The sequence below is a fragment of the Microtus pennsylvanicus genome, chromosome 10 (genome assembly GCF_037038515.1).
Source record: "Microtus pennsylvanicus isolate mMicPen1 chromosome 10, mMicPen1.hap1, whole genome shotgun sequence".
Lineage (NCBI taxonomy): Eukaryota > Metazoa > Chordata > Mammalia > Rodentia > Cricetidae > Microtus > Microtus pennsylvanicus.
In genome coordinates this window covers 102360174-102381600 of record NC_134588.1, presented here as the reverse complement: position 1 = coordinate 102381600, position 21427 = coordinate 102360174, and the positions used below count along the sequence as shown (strand labels likewise).

Here is a 21427-nt window from a genome sequence, read left to right as displayed (position 1 = left end):
TAAAAACCTGGCTACAAGTGTAACTTCCATTAAAAGGCAAATTGGTTAAGCAGAATGTGGCCACCAGGCAGATGCCAACACTGGAGAAGAAACTCTATGACGAGCATGCAGGAAGTCAGGGCCTGTAACATACAGAATGAGAATCAGCCGGAGTTTCTATATGAGAATCTGCCAAACATGCACATATATGGGTAAGGAATGAAGAGCATATGTAAAAATGAAACCAGGGTGGTCAGGGCAGGATTAGCACAGCTCTGTTTTTTTTCCACTCTAAAACGTTCTTAATGTTCTAACAGTAAGTGTGTATCAACGACTTTTACTAGCTCTGAATTTTCTGCAGTTTTCTTAAAGGGAAATTACATGTACTTCTCCAGCATAGCACCAATTCAGAAAAAAAAAGGGGGGGGACCTGTGTAGTCGTCTGTCCTCCTCACCAAAATGCTGAGTCTTTCCCAAACATTGAAACAAGATACCGGAAGCAGCAAAGTTTCCTTATTGCTTAGTAGTGATGTCAGATTGTTTTATGGAATGAAGCTACTTAATATTACTCATTTTAAAAAAAAGGGTGGACGGCTTATTACTATAGATATTTTATACTATAATTACAGTGGCTTTTTAACCAATATCAGCTTTTACAGACATTGTTTACAGCACTTAAATATACAACTACTTGCCTTATCCTCCCCATCCCCATCCTGTGAGAACTTCATCATCACCATCCCCATTTCCATAGACACGCTGGCAGCTGAGGAACAGAGAAGTTCAGTTGGCCAAGTGTGAAATCACATGGTCAGAAGTCCAAGTCAGCAATCTGCCCCAGAATCTTGGCTCCTAACCACCAAGCTCCACTTCCTCTGAAGAAAATAAATACATTTCTAGTAGGGAGGTTGAACAGTATGGGAGACAAGGCAGAGTCATGATTCACTCAATAGCTTATCGGTGAGGGTCAGGTACGGTGGTGCGGTGGTGTGTGTGTGATTGGTGGTGTGGTAGTGTGTGATTACAGCCTCAGCAGCTGGGAGGAGCAAGCAGGGGGAAAAGAGGTTCAAGGCCATCCTCAGCAACACTGAGAATACAAGGCAAGCCTGGGCTTTGTGAAAACTTGTTAAAAGAGAGGGAGAGAGGAGAAAGGAAGTCTAAGAGAGGGAAAGAGGGAGAAAGAAGAAAGGGAAGGATAAGAGAAAAGGGGAAAAGAGAGGGGGAAGATGAAGAGAGTTAAGAAACAAAAAAAAAAGTAAAGAAATCACAGAGTGACCTGATTAACAGGCTTTGCCTATTTAATATGACTTAGAAACATGCAAAAGAATGATATTCCCCCGGAGGCTTTAAAACATTCTGAACTATAAGCTACCTGTATCTTCTTGGGGAAATATTAAATATTCAGTTTCCAGATCTAGAAAGAGACAGAGATCTCAAGAGGGACTTTTTAATTGTATCCTAACATACTTTGTGAAAATACCTTGTTGTCTTTTTTAAACCTAGCATACATAGCGACCACATGCTTGATGAGGCAGGACTACAAGCAGCAGAGGCATTGAAGATTTCACAGGCTGCAGAGGCCGCCATGTGCAGAAAAACATCACGCAGATGTGAAAACTTCCCAACCCCAAGTCTACTGGAAACTTTATTAAAGGGGTGACTTTTACTTTTCCGACTAAAGATAACTTTAAAGTTTTAGATTTTTCTACCCCGTCCCACTATCCCCAGGATGGCTTGTACTCACCTCCCTTCACCCCTGCAGATGATGTCAGGCACTTATCTCCCTCCACCCTACCTCTGCAGGACCTGAGGTGTCTGGGGTGACTGAGTCACACTCATAGGTAGTTTCTGAGTACCCTTGTTTCCAATATGTGAAGCTGAGTGCCTGATCCAGAGGCAGGAGCCAGCCTAAGACCATGCGACTCTCAACACAGGCTCCCGAGACCATCTGTCTACCCACTCGCTCCACCCTCTAGTGGTATCTCAGCCTTGGACTGCAGAAGGGGAGAGCAGAAAGAACAGGAATGGAGCCGTCAAAACCCAGCAACCAGACCACAGTTTGATGGTGTGACTCTGGGGGCTTGTCTCCGAGAATTCACAAGCCTGCTAGACACCCAAGCCTCAGACCCAGAATGGAAAGCTTGCAATTTTAGCATCCCAATCCCCACTATCTAGACAGCACAAGCCACAGAGCTGGGCACTCAGGGATGGAGTCTCAGGGACCAAGCACACGTTCTGCTGACTCGACTAGCTTCACACCTGCCTTTCTTCTCCTCCGTCCAATGCCCACTATGGAGAGTGTGATACAGAAATATTTAATATCCTTATATTATTAAGATTCCGAACATTTAAAAATACACTAAGTCCTATCATAAAATGCCCAGGTTCCACCAGGTCAAGGACCTGAGTCTTAGTCACTGGTGTTTTCATGGCATAGGACATTGACAGTACAGAAACACTTCATAAACATGAGAAATAACATTGACATTTCAAAATTTCTCTGAGTTGCTACTAAAAAACAAACCAAAACAAACAAAAAACCAAAAACTTCTGACACATTATAAGTTAACATGCCCAGAGTCTGGGATATAACCTGGGTTAATAGCACTTGCAAAATTAGCTCTAAGGACAGAGCAGGCCACTTTCCCTTGAGGATAGCTAAGGAAATGGGGGAAGGGAAGAGGTATTTAACTGAAGGCACCTCTGAGATAAAACTCTCATCCAAAAGACCCACAGCCGGCCGGGCGGTGGTGGTGCACGCCTTTAATCCCAGCACTCAGGAGGCAGAGGCAAGTGGATCTCTGTGAGTTCGAGACCAGCCTGGTCTACAAGAGCTAGTGCCAGGACAGGCTCCAAAGCTACAGAGAAACACTGTCTCGGAAAAAACAAAAACACAAAACAAAAGACCCACAGCCCACTTTCAAATAGGAATATGATAGACCTCAGACTTGATATCAAAAGAACAGCTTGCTGGGAATTCACCAAGGTCCTTGGCATGCTTGTCAGATGCTCCACCACCAAATATGCATCCCACCCCTATTCTTCCCTGCGCCACCCCCTCTGGGGATTGAACTCAAAACCTGGTACAAGCCAGTCGGTAACTGGGATGGCACATTAAAACATCACATTCAGAGAATCACACGACTCATTTTCCAAAACTTTACCATTTAAAAAACAGAATGCTGTAATAAGAAAGACAAGACCCAAGAAAATGGTTCTCTTTTCTTCAGTAATGGTCCCCTAAGAAGTTTACTCTAGTCTTAGCATTTCAAGAGGGAAGCAGTCAGCTCAGTCTTGACCCCTGAGGTCCGTAGCTATCACCTCTTATCTTCAGGTTGGCTTTTTCCTGCCACTCCTCTTGCCCCACCCCCTTTTCATCAGATTTCTTCTTCTCTCTTTCCAGTAGCAACATCTGGTACGATTTCGCACAGCAGTAGTGGAGCTCAGGGCTATGACTCAAAGGGTGTGAGATTTATTCCTTAAGGTACTGAACTGGGCAGCAAGGCCCTGCTTCTTACTTCAGACACAAGATAAAGTCAGCAGAGTGCCTACTGCAATGTATGAGATAAATTAAACGTCCTCACAAGCAAAATTGACCTGACGTCACCCCTGGACCAGGCGTGTTTTCTTTACACTTGGTACCAGAAGTGAGCAACAGATGATCAGTGGGGTCCTTCTCATTGTGTAAGACAAGAAGGTAAAACCTTTTCTGGAAATACAAAGAACAGTTGGACTTTGTTTTGCTTTCCATGAAATTCAAGCCTCAAGTGAGGCTGTGAGGAGACTTTTGACAAGACTAAAACACTAAAGAAGTCAGATAATGTGTGGGGTCTACACCCACTTCCTTTCTTCCGCTTTGCCAGGGAAGAACAAGGATGTATGGCTTGCTAGCGATGTGTGGGGTACCAGGCTGATGAGGGGCAGACTGGGGACGGCTGGATTAAGAATCATCTGGGAAGATACACCCCTGATGTGTCCGGAAGGATGTTCCACAAAGATGTAACTACTGTAACTACGGAGAGAGGAGGACCAGGCCACCTGAAAGAGTCTGGAGAGTCCAGCAAGAGTAAGCAGCCTTATGTTCCTGCCACCAGGCCTCCCTCACCACGACAGCCTTTGTCAAACTGGAAGCCACAACAGAGCCTTCCTCCCTCGCACTGCCTTCTGCGGGCTATTTCATTCCAGCGGTGAGAGGTGAGACGTGAAACAGATATTTAGGAGGTAATTTCCTCTCTCTCCTGTGAAAGCTCTAAGAGGCCATAGCTTATTTCCTATGCAAAGCAAATTCAACCTTCTTTTTCTTTAAGTCAGACAGAATATGGATCTTGCCAGTAGGAGGGAATACAAATTCACTAACTTTTAAGTAATGATATCTGATACAGATAGATCCTCAAAACAAAAATGATGCTAAGATTTTGTTCTTTGGTTCTGGATGAAAGACATCATGATCAGAAAGCATTAGCAAGCTGAATACAAAACACGCCTTTTATTTATTCTACAATAAAAGTTTTTTTTTGAGACAGAATTTCAACTACCTACAAGACAAACTTGAAAACAAATGCATACTTGTTGTTTGTTCTTCCCTTTAATTTTTCTGGATTAGTAAAATCGGAATCTAAATCAGTAGCACATACAGTATGTGGAGACAACAGAGAAAGCAAGCTGCTTCCAAGCATCCAAGCTCGCTGCTTCCTGACTGCAGACTGCAGACGTGCTGTGAGCAGCTGCCTCAGGCTTCGGCCACCACCCACCACAATAAACTGTGTATCATAACAAACCTTCCCTGGCTTCAGGCTAGAGCATCTTCTCATAGCAACAGGAAAAAGAAACGAATACCGGAACCTTCATCAGTTAGGAGAAACAAAGGAGGCTGAGGAGCCCAAGAGAACTGCATTTTCACCCTGGCCTCCTACCTCGGGATGGCACTTGAAAACATAAAAAAATAAGAACAGGCCAAAACCCTGTCTCTGAAGCACTGTTGAGCTGGTCTGTTTACCTCGTGCGTCCTTTTTCTCACAAAGGACACATGGTGAAATTAAATACAGGTCTTGTCTCTATCAGAAACACATCCAAAGCAGCGAGGCTCAAATGACAGAGTTCCACTCTGTTACACAGAGGAGCCCTGTCTACCCCGAACTCTGGAGGCAGAAGGAGCATGTAATATTTCCCTTTCCATCATTAAAAAACAGCAAATTCTTTCTTTTCAGGCCACGGCCTTGGAAAGAAATGCTGTAGGCCCATAGTGTGCTTAGAGAAAGTTAAAGTCATTCTCGAAAAAGAAAGCTAAGAAAATACAAATGTACTTAGCAGAACATTTCCTGAAGATAAACTATTCCCCGAACAAGCTGGGGATGAAGAACACACACACACACACACATTCTCACACTCATACACACACACGGTCTCTCTCTCTCACACACACACATTCTCACACTCATACACACATGGTCTCTCTCTCACATACACATACTCTTTCTCACACACATATACTCTTACACACTCACACACATACACACACATTCTCACACACATGCACACGCTTACACACACACACTCTCACACTCATACAAACACACACACACACACATCTAATGTATGGCTACAGGAAGTCTGGCCTTGTCTGGATGTTCTCTTCCTAGCATGCAGACCGCAGGCACTGACAGCAGATTTCCCACTCCACACAGCGCCTCACACAAGAAGGGACTACTAGGAGTTATGAGACCTACGGCTGAATCTCTCTGCCCACCAGGTTGGACCACTATGATGCCAGCTGCATAAAGAGCTGTTAGCACCTGAAATGCTTTACTTGTCTGTTTGTTTTTGGCTTGCAGCTCTGAGGCTCAAACCCCTGGCCTCGCACCTCCTGGGCAATTACTCTACACCTAGATATCACTTTCAGATGTATCTTGGCATTTTTTTTAGTTCTTTCTTAAAGCATCAAGTTCCTTAGAAGATGGGACTGAGTCGGTGCTAGTAGTTGGCCCATATCTCCAGGACCCAGGTGAAATCTGAAGCACACTGGTTTCCAAAACCCTTGGACATCGTCTTGGTTGTTGTTTCTGTTCTGAACGAAAGCTTGAAAACAGAAAAGACAGGCACTAGTTTTCAAAACCACTACGTAAATTATTTTATTTAATGTTTGACCCGACACACTGGATGTTGCTACTATGTGATGATAATGTACACACATATATCAGGGCCCAGCAAGACCTATTTTAGCAGCAAGGACCAAGGCTGTGGAATTAACAATGCACGTGACCTTGGATTAGTCATAAACCTCTGCAGGCTTCATTTCCATAACTATATAACGAGCTTGAACTAGATCAATGGTTTTCCAGTTTCACTGTGCAGTAAAATCATTTGGGGAGCTCTTCAAAATCTTGCCGTGTCAGAAGGCACCCTAGACCAACTCAATCAAAATCTCTGGGAGGGGCCATCTGATAGGCTGTCATGTGACAGCATGGGCAGCTCTGGGTAGCCACAGACTCAAAGCCCCTCCAGAGCTGACTGGATGACAGTTCTGAGGGTCAGGATTCCTAGCCTTGAGCTGGATATGGGGGCACCTGTCCATGATCCCAGCACTTGGGAGAGGAGGCAAGGGAATGACTGCCGCAAGTTCAAGGCTAGCCTGCGCTCCACGGAGACTCAGTCTCAGAACAAAAACCAGCAGGATACCTTCAGTGTGGAGTTAGCTTCTGGTATCAGTGATGAAGTTGCCTAAGCACTGACTCGTGATATAATTTATGTCTAAATTGCTCTCTGGGGATCTTGGAGGACTGAGATGACTATAGATCCCAGCAGTGGATGTAAAGAAACATGTTCTGGCTTCTCTGGCCTCTGACGGTCTCTGCCCAGGGACCTCTTCTACCCTTATGATCTTGTCGGACCTCTGGATAGGCTGTCCCAAGTGGACTAAGCAGGGAAGCAAAGCGCACCTTTTCAGCCTGTTCCCTGCTTGTGCCTGCTGGAGAAACAGGCACTCAAACTAGGTAGCTTGTTTTCCTGTTGGTTTCCTGCCTGTGATTAAAGTTTGTAATCAGTAACTACTACCCACCTCTACCAAGTTTCCTGAACTCATCTTTGATAAGCCAGGTGGCTGAACCCGGTTCAGTTCACAGATCTGAACTGGTAAAGACCCACAGTCCTGAGTCGAGACCAACTCGTCCTTCCCTCTGTTAAAGTGACAGAAGCATCTCAAAGGCCATGGGGCCTGACTTAGTGAGAACTGCATGGACCACTCCATATGTGCTTCCTCTCCATTATCCTACATCATAGGGACCTATCCATTCTCACATAGAGCAAACCCAAGCCTCTGAGAGACTGCTCTTGTGGGGCCACCTGAGCTCCCTAAGTGTATGCACTGTAGTATCATGGGAAAAACCTGACTCTAAGGAGCAGAGGAAGTAAGAACAGGTGTGAGGAGGGGGGAGCGCGCAAGTCCATTGGTCTTTCACTTGCACTGCAGTGAGGCAGAGGAGGGCAGCGGCAAGTCTGTAGTCCTTCAGGGGAGCACTCAGGACCCACTCAGAAAAACGAGCAAGCATCAACTCCCCTTCTCCCCCCATTTCCCCCATACTCCAGCTCCTCTGTGCCACTCAGGGCTGCAGCAGCCCACACCCCCTCCTCCTTCCATCTACCCTTTTATAGGCAGACTACAATCCTTCCAAAAATAAATCGAGGCGAGGCCAGAGAAAACAAAGTTGAAAAGTTTTCTACTTTCACTCTTCTCCCTAGGACATCAGCCGGACAGATTTATCGTCCCGCTTTCCTAAAGTCCCCTACAAATAAATAATTCTAGGGTATGCCCAAATCACTCAGCCTCTTGACCCAACATGTTTTTGCAATTACTTGGCACAACTGTATGCTACTTAAATTAGGTAACAGTCACCAAGTTATTTTTAGGCCCTAGCAACACACACACACAGACACACAAACACACACACACACACACACACACAGAGAGAGAGCTATACCTAGGCTGTTATGCTCCCTCGAGAGAAGTGCACAAACTCTCTTTTCCCTGACACATTTCAACTCACAGAAATAATACTGAGCTGTACGTAGGGACAGACACAGAGATCTACTGAACACTTGGCAAGCAAGCCCTCACTTAACTGAATTCCTAAGCGCTGTTGGGTGCCCCTCCTTTACAAATGAGGAAGCCAGCGAGCTAAAGGCTGAAGCAACTTGCCCAAGGACACAGAATGGAGGAACCCAGAGACCTCGGGCTCTTCTCCGTACAGTTCTCTGCTTTTTCTGACAGAGCTAGTGTTCGGCATTTACTCTTGAGCATTCGTCAGGAATTCAGAATAACAAGAATAAAATAAGTCTGTGATGGAGACGTGTCTCAAGGAGCATCATCACATCCCAGACAAAGAAAGGGGAGGGAGATCCAGTGCTTCCCCAAAAGAAAGCAGAATAAGAATTTCTTCACAGGGTCTCTGATTTCTGAGCACAGCCATTCAGTGCCATGCGACTCCGCTTCCTAATGCATATTCCAGAATCAGTTTTGAGTAAGGGAAAATGTTAGACCAACTTTGCTCTTTGTTCAGGGGAGATTCAGGAAGGTTTGGGGTTTTTTTTGGGGGGGGGAGTGGTATCTGTAACATGAACTTACATATTTTTTCTAAGACTAGATTTTTATGCACATGCCATCTTTACAATGAAAAATGGTTCAACCATGTTTGTATATCTTAACATAAAATATTTCTAATATGCAAATGCATAGGGGAGAATAGGACATTTTTCATATCGACCTGATTCCCCGTGACTCCGTCAGCTGTCTTTACAGTCACCGCCCCCCGACACACCCCTCGGCCCCTTCAAAAAGCCTCTGGAAGAGAGCAGAGCTGGAAAAATCCGCAGCAGACAGTCTATCGTTGCTTTGTAACAGCACGCAGCATGTTCAGGCCTGGCCTCTGACATACCACTACACAGGCAGAGACAGAGGCCCTGAGGGGTCTCCTGGAGGGGGAGGGAAGCTTTTCCTTAGACTTAGAGCCAGTCACTAACAGTGGCTACCTTTTTAAGGATACTCATAGGCAGGTATACGACACTAATTATTTAGCAGGGAAAAATGTCTATACCAACCTGTAAAATACTCCCAGCTCGATTAAACATACAATGTTAACTCTAAACATCAGACTATTGTTTTGAAATATAGAATATTACAAAAACAAAGAAGGGAAGGCAAATGGGGAAAACACAAGTTTAATCTAGTTGGTAGGTATAAAGGTGTTCATTGTACACGTCAATAATTTTCTGAATGTTTGAAGTTTTTGATCATTAAATTCTAAAGACCTAGGTTGCCCCGAGGGAGGGGGTGGTAGGAGACTTGCCCTTCCCACACACATAAAGGACAAAGAATTTTCCTGAAGCCAGCATTGCTGAAAAGGAAGGTAGCCTTACTAACAGGACAGCAAAAAACAGCCATTCTCATTTTAGAAGGTCAAGGGTTGTCCAGCCTTCTTTCTTAGCCCAGAAACCAAGTTGTATGTAGTTGATTAAAACACCCAGCATTGGGTGGAAAAGGGTGCAGCTCTTTCAAAGACTAAGTCCCTAAAGATTTATTCTTTTGGATCACTGAGATGAAGTTGACCAGAAGCAAGGGTCTGATGCCACGTACCCTTCAGTGGTTAAGAACGAGACACAGACTCGGACGTAGGTCATAGTAGGGCGGGGACTATAAATTAGAACTGTAACTTAATCCAGGGGCTTCTGTGCCCCTGCTCAGTTTCACCCCAACCTGACACTGCCTGACTAAAATGGCAACCCAGCCGCCACTGGACCAGATGGGCAGCTCCAGAAATGGAGAACGTGACATTGAAACTGAGGGACATAACAGTTGAACGGGAGGGTAGCAACCAGTGTTTACAAACACGAACCAAAGTCTCAGATGGATCCGGCATCTCTGAAAATAAACCAACAAGGCCTGAGGACTTCCGACCATATACATTCTAGCCATCTAGTCCCACCCCATCAGCCACACGCTCCCTACACAATGCACTAATCCCAAAATGGTTCCATTCCCCAACTAGCTGAAATACGATCTTAGATCACCAACAAGAGGAACCCTAAAATAAACCTCAGATGACAAGCAAGACCAGGATGGTCTGCTTCTTCCACTCAAGAACCTAGGAAAAGCTACACACCATGCTTGTTGAGAGAAGCACACCTCATCCTTCACTTCCAAGACACCCTGAAACTAACCTCCAGTTTGACCAGACAAGAGAACAACAGGGAAACTCAATAGTCCATCTCCTTTTCCTTTTCCCTAATGTGATCCTGATTTTAGGCCATTCCTCCCAAAGGTACCAAACTAATAATGATATCAAGGAAGACAACAGACCATGAACTACATATCTTCAATCAAATTCCAAGGTATTTGAAGAAAAATTCCCCCCAAAAACTACAAATAACCCAACCTCTACCACCAGAGCGTCTTCCAAGCTGGCCGCCACGGTGTCGCACCAATCCGAAATGACTAGCCCTCAGCGCAGCTGCCCAGGGCGCCTGGTGGTGAGGTCAGCTGTGTGACCAGCCCCGCCCCACTGAGGCAGTCTTACTCTGACATTGATGAGCAAGCAAGTCCAGGCTGCAGGGATCCTCAGATGTGTCTACAGGAAAGGCATGGAGGAACCCCTTCTTCCTCATTGGTCCCCAGGAAAGACTTTTCTCAGCAACTGATAGGTCACCCTTCACCCACCAAGCTCCATAGCCAGAGAGAGGATACGATTCACTACACCTCCCAATCAGCCCCGTGTTCAAGTTCAGGGTCATCATAAAGTGAGGTTTCTTGCTAATTCTTAGATAACCTATAGAAAAAGGCTGATTTTTACCAAACCTATCCCAACCATGGGAGAAAAAAGAAGCCCGGCAAAGCTATTTGTCTTGGTGAACCAAGACAAACTGTTTACAGTTGGGGAATTTGTAGATGGTGTTTTCTCATCTGCAAAAAAAGACAAGACCACGCTGGGAGAAGCCTGGCAGGGTTAAAGTCCCTGGGGGATTCTAAAAGCCAACCCAATAAGAATTCAGAATGAAGAACAGAGCTCCACTGCAGAACCCTAACATATCTGTGACTCTAAGAAAACATACTGCCACCATCATAACCGTGCCCAGGGCTTCTAGAACTGTGTATAACTGTGAACCCACATGCCCCAAGGAGAGCTGTGTCTTCGTGACACTTGTCTGCAGAGATAACCAAAAGCGGGAAGGTACATCACATAGCAAAAGGTAACTAAACTGTGTTTCTGAGAGCAAGACAGTCTCCATCACTTGAGAGAAAAGGAGAATGCACATAGCTATCCCACAAAGACAAATCCTCACTTGCTTACCTAAGCAGCCTGCTCCAACTTAAATATGAAAAGTGCTCAAAGGAACCTAGCAACACTGATATCAACAACACTTTAGGACATTGGCTGAAGATGTAGCACACCCCATTCCCCAGTGGCTCAAAACACAAACAAGGGTAGCTATCACTCTCCACCATGACCAGTACACACTATCAGAAGGACGATGCTTAGACTCCAAAAGGACAGTGCTGAAGAGCAAAGATGAGCAAGTGGGCTGCGACATGACCCACTCCCCAGTGGCTCAAAACAAAACAAAGACAGTTATCACTCTCCATCACGACCATGTAGACGCTATCAAAAGAGTCATGTTTAGAGCCCAAAGGACAGCATTGGAGGACAAGATGGGCAAGGTCAGGGCAACACTTATGGAAGCAGCTCAGAGACAAGTGGGTCATTCATTCCTTTTGGGGGTTCCAATCATCACATGAAGGGAAAGTGATGCATGACTCCTCCTTGGGAAGAACCAGAAGTCAATTGTTGTCAGTTGACGCCAGAAAGAACAAAAGGTTGCAGGGCACTTCAAATCTCTATCCCCTTGGAGCTTTCCTTAAGGAATGGATTTATTTGGAGAAGTCACAATTTCAATATGGATTTAAAATAAAAATTTCTGCCTTGGTTGAAGATAACTTTATAAGCAATATGAAAGTCAAGACAATCAGACAGGTGAGAAACATCAAGAGTTTCTCACACAAAGAACTGGCACCCGCAGATTTATTTGGTATGTGCCATAGATACTGCCTCCTCTGGGCCATCCACTTCAGCTAGTTCTTGAGAAACAAAGACTTTCCAACCAGTCACAGACTGAAACAGAGCTCCCAGAGAAGCCATGACTTGAGATACCACCTCGGTTGTACAAATACAAAGCATTTTTGAAAACCATATCAGGTGAAATATGAACAAAACATAAGTCAGATCAAGGCTGGGGACTCAGATCTGGATATCAACTCATTGCTACTTGGATTTTCTTACTATACTAACATTTTTAAAAAGGGTAGAAGAAAAGACAAGAAGAAAGGCGATTTTGGTTCATGGTGTCTGGGGGTAGGGGAAAGAGAAGGCTGCCACTTCTAAGAGAATCTCTGGAGTGAACCTAGCTGACCAGGACAGTATTTGAGGAAGTGGATGGGGATCATTACCTTTCAACACCACGGGTTCTTTGCCTTCTCTCTTCAGGGACTCGAGGACTATGTGAAGCGGCTGGGACGGCATCACTCGGCTTGGTTCATTGGTATTCTCATCATAAACAATAATTTCTTTGGAAAAGATCCTCTTGAAAGAGTCTTTGCCTTCCCTACAGGAAATCAAGTCTAGGACAGTGATCTTGCCCTGCTGCAGCCTCCGCCGGCTGATCTTATCGGCACAATTAATGTGGACAGCTCCTTGAATATGACTCTTATTGTACTCCATGAAAGGCCTGCAGTCAATGATGACAGGACCCTGGCTGGACAGGTGACTCTTGCTGCACTTGGTCATCTTCTTCGCTAGGTCATTGGGGTAGATGATTTTGATGCTGGCTAGCTGCTTGGGAGTCCCTGACACAGGGCTACCCACCCCACCCGATGGACTTAAAGAGCCTGTGTTCTCATTGCTGTTGACCATCTGGTAAGCAGGGCAGGTGGTCGAGGTTCCTATGGCGGTGGTGGCAGTGCCTGCGGCAATAGCTTGAGTCTGGGCTTGGTGATCCTTGTCGTAGGTTGCCACAGTGCAGCAGCTAGTACTGCTGCATCCACAATTCAGGGAGCGGGCAGAGCCGCTGGATGAGGGCATATACGTCAGATTCGCAGCCTTGAGGGTCACAACGGCGGTGGCAATGACGGAAGGGTGGCTACTGCTGCCTGGAGTGGCAGAGCCAAGGTAGCTAGAGTCTAAACAAAGGTTGAGATCCTGAGGTCGGACAGGCCTAGACAGTGTCACTACTACCCTGTCGTCTAAAGGAGATGGAGGCATGAGGAGGCTGAAAACTGGCAATTCAAGAAGAACTCAAGTGTCTGTAAAGAAGGGGAAGAAGGAAAGAAAGAATAAAGTCACGTGACACAAAAGGCAGTCTCATCCAATCCCTGGGAAAGACTTCTGCATATCTCTGAGCAAAGTCAGAGTCCTCCTAGGTGTCCTTGGTCATGGTATTATCAAGGCCTGAAATTCACTTTGATCTATTCAGAGAGGATGCATCCTTGAGGGACCCCCATCCATGCTTATACTAAGTTGAAGGTTAAATTTGGAAGTGATGCCAGAAATGGTAATGGACATCCTTTCATGGACTCTAATCAGAGTTCAGCCTTAGTGAAGGTAAAGGTACAAAGAACCAGGCAGATTTTCTCTGAGCCTCTGCTCCTGGGCAGAAAGATATTTCACCTGTGATGGGTATTACACCTGTGATGGGTATTACACCTGTGATGGATGCATTTGTCCTCCCTGCACTCTATTTCATTTCTTTACCCATGGCCAAGGCAAAGAGATAAGCGAGCGCATTGTCAGGGCTCACAGAGATGCACAGAAGTGCATGGCAGCTAAATTTACATCGGGGCAGATGTCAACTTTCTGCAAATCAGGAATGTGTCTCCCTAAGTCAGCCGGCAAGGCTAGCCACAAATCTTTGCTTGCTTTCCAGTTCTAGTAGCTCCTTCGAAAAGCTAAACACGGCCCTATTCAAAGCTTACATGTCTTCTGCGAGCCTCTTCTAAATCAAGTCCTACATCCCCCTTTCAATGTGAACAACTGTCCTAAAACCATGTCTCCAAATGAGTCAGGCAGGTCTGGGAACCCCAGGCTGACCCATTCTCTCCCTTGCCCCCTCTCACTGTTGCTCGCCCTTCCCTGTGCTGCACCCCTAAGCACCTAAGCAAAGAAGGGTTTGGATTTCATCCGGGTGGTACAGACTTTGTATCTCCATTTAAGTGACAAATAAAAGAGATTTTTTTTTTTTTTGGTTTTTTTGAGACAGGATTTCTCTGTGGTTTTGGAGCCTGTCCTGGAACTAGCTCTTGTAGACCAGGCTGGCCTCGAACTCACAAAGATCCACCTGTCTCTGCGTCCCGAGTGCTGGGATTAAAGGTGTGCACCACCACCGCCCGGCTAATAAGAGATTTTTTTTCAGTCCTATACTGATATCCTTCTTGGAGACAGTATGGATTCCATGAGGGCAACTCCACTTGTCCCTCACCTCAGACAGACCAATTAAGAAGTTGGGAAGTGGTGCCCACAGGGTTACCTCTGCCACCCCCCAGGGTGCCTGCAATGGGTCACTTCCCTCTTCCTAGGCACAGCCGTTCTGACTCCTCTACTAGACATGCACACAGCAAAGAAATCAAACCCCAAGCAAGAGCCACTCACCTAAACGAACTTTAAAATTGGTCTGGAAAAACATGCATGGATCATCGGTCTACTCATGACCGTCACAGTTCTCTGACACCGAGCCAAAGTGTCACCGGCGGAATCCACACAAGAACACACAGGAGCACGTACCTACCCGTGTCGGTATATCCCCACTGACTCAGGTTTCTCTCACCCACCTTTGGATGGGAGCAAAGGATTCAACCTCTTGCTTTCCTCCCTCCCTCCCCACTTCCCTCCTAGCTTGTCTGCCTCCCTTGCGTAGTATTTTTTTTTTTCAGGGCGAGTACTATTCCAGAAGCTTAACTGTGTCCCAGTTAGACCATGAATGCAGTCAAAGTCTTTGCTATCGTGGTATCTTGTAGGGGACGTCGGGGATCAGTAGCCCATTCCCTAGGAGCAGGACCCAAGAATGTGCTCCCAGAGACAGGCTGGGACCGGCACCTCCACACTGAGTGCGTGCGCGGCTTGCACACAGGCACAGAGTGCACCGAGATCTGCATCCTTGCAGCAGATAGCTCCAAAGCCATCCAGTCTGGCCAGGGGAAACCTCCCACAAAAATAGCGCTTTCCCCTTATTCTGTTCCTCGCTAGTCTCCCTTCTACCACAAAACGGGGACTGGAGGAAAAAACAAAAACAAAAACAAAAAAAACCAAGTGGTTAGAGAATGTTTCTTCCCCACTCCTGGGGCACTTAGCATCCCCCTTCCTGGCCACCGCTGAGCATCAGCAAAGCCTTAGGCTTTGAAAACTGCCACAAAGCATCTTAACCGAACCAAAACTCATTTCCTCTCTTTATCCCACGGCAACCAGACCCAAGAGCCTAAACCTTAGGACCTTCCTTACCTGATGTGGATTTGTCTCTGTCTCTCTCACACACACGCGCGCACACACACACACACACACACACACACACACACACACACACACACACAAACCACACGGGACCCTCCAGCCTCGGGCTCTGAGTGGCCGCAATGACTTCCACTTACTTCATCAATAAGCGTAGCCCTCCACCATCTGGCGCCCGCTCCAGCTATGCGCTCGCGCAGTGCGCCCCCATTCACTCAGCTTCATTGATCCCCAGCAGCAACACAGAGTTACTTTCTCTTTTGCTACAGCGTAAATGTAAGCTTCGGAGTGGGCGGGGCCTCCGCCGAGCGACGTCGCACTGCGCCAATGAGGATACAGAGACCGCCGCCCGCTACCTCACAGTGGCCTGTGGCCAATAGGCGGCCGAGAGGGCGGAGAAAGGGGCGTGGCCTCACCGCGGGAAGGCGGCCCGCTCAGACGCGCTTGTGGGTTTGGTGTGTTAGAACGCGGGTGGTGATGTCATTGGCAACCAATCAAAAACTTAAAAGAGCCAGCCCGGGCCCGCGCGGACCAGCAGTTCTCTATTTACATGTAAACCTAGGCGGTAGGACCCGGTTAACCCTTCCCGGGACTGAAGTGTCAATGGCTTGCGCTGGCCGCTCCGGCTGAAACTGGTTCTTTCTGCGTACCGGACCCTCCCAAGCCACCCGGTGTGGACACGGGCCTCGCGGGGGGTCTCCATTCTACCACGTGACTCGGGGTGGAGGCTCCGAAGTGTCCGGCCAACTTTCCCGAGGCCGGGGGCGACTCGAAGCCGGGTGCCTCCATGGCCGTGACAGCGCCACGCGGGACGTGAGCGCGCACAGGGCCGGCCTCCCCGCAGCCCCGCTTGGCCCGGCCCGCAGATGTCGCTGCCTCTCCGGCTGCCCTACTGCTCTCCTGCCCGGAGGCTGCGCGCAGTGCTCCTGTTTCCCTACTTCCGTGCCCCGGTCACTCCCCCGCCGTCCCCAGCCTGTTCGCAGGAGCCCGACTACGAACCCGAAGGTGGCACCCGGGAGAGCTACGCGGAGAAGGAGGCTTGGCTCCCCTCCAGGGGCCACAGGGGGCGCTGGGGAGCCAGCCCGCAGGGCTGGGCGTGGCCGGGCCAGTCGTGCGTCCAGCAAGCGCCACAGCCCCGGCACCGGCCCCCACCCTCCTCCCAGATCGCGGTGTCTTTTCGCTCGCAGTCCATCCGCCCCACGGTGCTGGGCCGTCGACGGCCCTTGGTGGTGCAGGACCCTCCGCGAGCTAAGGACCGCCAGCTTGGAACTGCAAGCGCGAAGGACGTCGAGTTTCGGATGAACAGCCAGAATGAGCGGCGCTTGAGGAGCGTAGAGGAGCCAACGCCTGGTCTCCCTGTTCCCCGATCTTTGGCCATCAGAGGGGTCCCTGGTCGCAGACCGTGTCCAGGGAAGAGAAATGGGAAACTGAACAAGTCTGCCCGTGCCTCGGCAGAAAAATATCAGGGAACCTGCAGAAGAGTGACCCTGGAATTCAAAGGAGTGGAAAAGCTTAGATGAACTATGACGAAGATAGATCAAAAAATCCTGAAGCAATAGAGCTTTTTATACCTCCCTACCCCCTCCTAGCTCAGAGAAGAAGACCAATATGTGAAGTAATTGTAGTGGAATAAAACATTATCTGCTCTGTGGAAGGTTCAGCTGTCCTTACTAACGAACGAGAAGTGTTCGAAGGCATGCTTTAGACCCCAAACATTCTTTTGCCACTGAATTAAGTGTCGATCTAGAATCTAGAATCAGAACCCTCACCTTGGCTGGCCCTCTATGGACTGACTGATCTCCCTTGAGTGCATACTGGTGTTGCCAAAAAGATTTTTTTTTTTTTTTTTTTTTTTGGTTTTTCGAGACAGGGTTTCTCTGTGGCTTTGGAGCCTGTCCTGGAACTAGCTCTTATAGACCAGGCTGGTCTCGAACTCACAGAGATCCGCCTGCCTCTGCCTCCCGAGTGCTGGAATTAAAGGTGTGCACCACCATCGCCCGGCAGCCAAAAAGATTTTTGTGTAGCCCTTTGTTACACCTATACCCACACACATACCCCTGAAGGTCAGCTCATGAGTGTCCAGGACACACCATTTGGTCCTTAGATCTTTGAGAACCAGTAAGGTCAGGATAGCGAGATAGGCTGTATGTGCTTTTCATAGAGGCCAGAAAAGAAGTTTCCAGACTTTGTAGGTGCTTGTAGTTGAAATGTCGGGGACTATCTGAGTACAGTTACTGGAGGCGGTGGAGGGCCCCATTCACGCTTTGAGTTCTAAGTATTGAATCTGACTTTTGTCTGTCCAGTCAGATTCCCTGTGTTTATATGTGTACCTATAAAACGTGAATTTCCCTGTGGCGGGAGGTAAAAAGGTACTTGTGTGAATAACTGGGGGAGAGTAAGAGGAGGTTCTATGTAGACAGAAAGCATTGGAAGGGGTGAGTTTGCTTTAGAAGGGACCCTCTGCCTAAAGGTATTTAAGAGCCCGTGAACTGCCGGGCGGTGGTGGCACACGCCTTTAATCCCAGCACTCGGGAGGCAGAGGCAGGCGGATCTCTGTGAGTTCGAGACCAGCCTGGTCTATAAGAGTTCCAGGACAGGCTCCAAAACCACAGAGAAACCCTGTCTCGAAAAAACCAAAAAAAAAAAAAAAAAAAAAAGCCTGTGAACTGCCATTCACAAAGCCCTGAGGAGGAGGTGATGTGAGAGAGATTTAATGAGATGATTGTTTTATAGTTTCAACCTTAGATATTATTGCAATTTGGTTAAATAAAAATGTAAGTCATCCAAGCTGGAAGAAAAGGGGGGGGGGAACTACTGACAAAACTAGTCATCATCAATCACACCTGAATCATAGAGTAATTACTAGATTACTAACATGTGCAAAGATATAGAGGCTTTTTAAATTAGGTAGCACGGTTTGCATAGCTTATACTCAAGGAAGAAGTCAGATATCAGGGAGATTTTTACCCTCTCTATTCTACAACGCTTTTATACAGAGAGAGGTGATTTTGATTGATCCTGAGTGTGAAAATACTTTCTGGAGTTTAAATACATGGAATCAGCCAAGGGCCATGAGTACAACCTGTGTCAAATGCACAGCCAAGCCTTGCTGCTGTGTTCAGTCCCCTAGGAAGAGTGAAGCCTCTTCATTGCCCTCGGGATTTGTCATGTTTGTGTTGGTTTGTAGCCTAATTCCTACAAACTCTAAGGACCCTGGGTTTCTACCAGAGCCCTGTGCTGTGTGCGAGCGGAAGGCTGAAGTTAACTGTGGCTAAGATCCGAGACAGAAAGCAGATAGTGTGAGGTGGACTTGTTCTAATGTTCATCAGGTGTCTGATGGCAGAATGGTGAGCCCTTCAAAATCATCCTGATTTTGGGAGATTCCAGGAGATTCTGTAATTAAGTTGGGGAGAGGTTTCCAGGAAATTTGGCAAAATTAAATCCCACAATAAAGGTGATATTCAATCAGTAAGAAGTAGGAAATGTGTTGAGGACTAGAAACGAGGAGGTAGGGAGGTAATGTCACCGGAGTCATTCTGGGGCAGGGCTAGGAGGAGCGCCTGGAGGAAGTAGCCTTGAAGGCCTTTCTGCTGAGAGCTTCAGTCCTCCTCAAAGGGTAGACACCTTTCTGAGCTAATGGTGTAATGAGGGCACATTTTGTAAATGAGTGGGAAGAATTCTTGCTCCTGTCATTTTGTTTTATTATAGTGGCCACTCACTGTAACTTTGCACACTCGAAAGGTGGTTAGTTGGAACTGAGACACACTGAGTTGAAAACACACTTTGGGTTCTGAAAACTTGTGGAACATTTAAAGGGTATTAATGTGTGGATTGCTGACATTTCGGATATGCTGGGTTAGATGGCATGTCATTAAACTTAATTTCAATCATCTTTTAGTTCCAATGTGACTAGTAGACCATGTCACATGACTTTACTCACTGCCTGTTTCTAATGGATGACACCATTCTAGAACCTGCCATGACTGCTTTAATCTGAAGCCATGTGGATGCCAGAGATCACTCCACCAGGACCTGAGAGCCTCTGTTAGGATGATCTAGAAGAGGTGGGACATTGAGTGAGAGGGGAGACCTGCTGTGGATCTCTGTGACCACACCCGCAACTCCACCCTTGATACGAGTCTAGATCTACAGATCTGGAAATTCTTTACTCAAGAGACCACAAGACAGTCTTTCTTTTAAAGATAGAGTCTGTATTGTTTCTGAATCTCTGAAATCAGTTTACCCATAAGGCAATTAGAGGCCCAGAGAATGGAGATGATATAGCCGTGTCTGACCTTGGAACTTGGCCACAGACATCTTTTCAAAACTCAGGCTTGGCCTCCACTGGCCACACAGAGGTGACTAGCAGGACAGGGGAGTCATAGGCTCCCTGTCTGCACTTAGACAAGACCCCCTTCTCTAAAGCTGCCTTGTGCTCTCCAAACTGCCTCTGCCTTGTGATGTCACAAATACCTGCTCTTCATCAGAAGAGTATTCTGGCTAGGCCCGAGGGTCATGATTGTATATATACCCAGTGTATTAGCCATGGACCACTAGCAACACCTCAGATGGAACTGATGGTTTCTAATTGTTACTGTGTGTGACCACACCAAAGACTGTCACATTTCCCCCTTCATCGAGCTGAGCAATCATGTTTCATTCTTAGAAATCCCTGGCAGGTCTAGTCTCAGAACTGAGTGTGATCCTACTGAGGAGGGAGGTAGGACACCAGAAGGGAAATGTGCCGTGAGCATGGCTAACCACCCCAGGTACTGCTTCGTGTCTAACACAGGTTAAGCATTGTTAGTCTGAAAATCCAAAATGCCCCCAAATTAAATAAATCTTGATACCAATATGTCACAAGTGGAAATTTCAAAACGCAACTGTATTAAAAAATGTTTCTACTATCACCTCTGGATATGTGTCTAAGGTTTATATAAAACATAAATGAGGGAACTGGAGCAATGGTTCAGTGGTTAAAGAATGCTTGCCACTCTCGCAGAGATTCTGAGTTCAGTCCCCAGCACCTATGCCTGGAAGCTAATGACCAAATTTAACTCCAGTTCAAGAGGCTCAGATACCCTTTTCTGACCTCTAAGGACCCCTTCGCTCACACACACACAAAATAATAAAATCTTTATGAGCTGTAAATGAGGGCTGGGGAGATGGCTCTGCTGACAAAGTGCTTGCTGTGGAGCATGAGGACCGGGTTTAGATGCCCAGCACCCATTTAAAAGGACAGGCAGGAAACCCTGTGTGTGCATGTCACCCCAGTGCTGAAGGCCAAAGACAGACAGATCCTGGAGGCTCGCTGACCAGCTTATCTAATTGAAGTAGTGACCTCCAGGGTCACTAAGAGACCCTACCCCCCAAAAGCAAAGTAGAGAAGTGAGTTACGAAGATATCCCAGGGGCTGGAGAGAGGGATGGGTCGGCAGTTAGAGCACTTGCTGCTCTTCTGGAGAGCCTGAATTCCGTCCCTAGCACCTATACTGTATAGCTCACAACCATTACAACTCCAGTCCCAGGGGATCCAGTGCCCTCCTCGGACCTCCTGGCCTCCAGGCTTGCATGTGATATCTATAGGTAGATAGATAAACAGACAGACAGATAGATATAGATAAAACACCCATACACATAGTTTTTTTAAAAAAAATATACCCAAATATTCACTTCTGACCTCCACACACACCCTCAGTGATGAACACGCCCATATACGAGCAGGCATGCACACACACAAAATAGAGCAATTTCATGGGTTTGGATTTGGCTCTACTAGTTACTTCTCAGTTGTTGTGATCAAACGCCAGGACCAAGGCAAGTTACAGCAGAGTTTATTTGGGTTCAGCATTACAGAGGGATAAAAGTCCATCATGATGGGCAGAGGCATAGCAGCAAGCAGCAGGGCTGGCA

At 47.0% G+C, this 21427-nt stretch overlaps 2 protein-coding genes across 2 annotated transcripts in view; one reads left to right on the top strand and one right to left on the bottom strand.

Annotated features, from left to right (window-relative positions):
- Window positions 1-15788, bottom strand: part of Dusp10 (dual specificity phosphatase 10) — a 40203-nt gene extending 24415 nt beyond the window's left edge. The window contains exons 1-2 of the mRNA XM_075989389.1: window positions 15656-15788; window positions 12470-13321 (exon numbers count right to left, since the gene is read on the bottom strand). Coding sequence (XP_075845504.1) covers window positions 12470-13280 — 811 coding nt within the window. The 5' untranslated portion in view covers window positions 13281-13321; window positions 15656-15788. The remainder of the gene's footprint in view (window positions 1-12469; window positions 13322-15655) is intronic.
- A 131-nt stretch (window positions 15789-15919) lies between these two features.
- Window positions 15920-17230, top strand: LOC142859098 (uncharacterized). Its single transcript, XM_075989390.1, has one exon. The coding sequence runs from the start codon at window positions 16382-16384 to the stop codon at window positions 17033-17035; it is 654 nt and encodes a 217-aa protein (XP_075845505.1). The 5' UTR covers window positions 15920-16381; the 3' UTR covers window positions 17036-17230.
- The last annotated feature ends 4197 nt before the right edge of the window (window positions 17231-21427 follow it).

Bases quoted from the DNA above. Each gene is read 5' to 3' on its own strand.
- LOC142859098 (XM_075989390.1), top strand. From the start codon at position 16,382: ATGTCGCTGCCTCTCCGGCTGCCCTACTGCTCTCCTGCCCGGAGGCTG.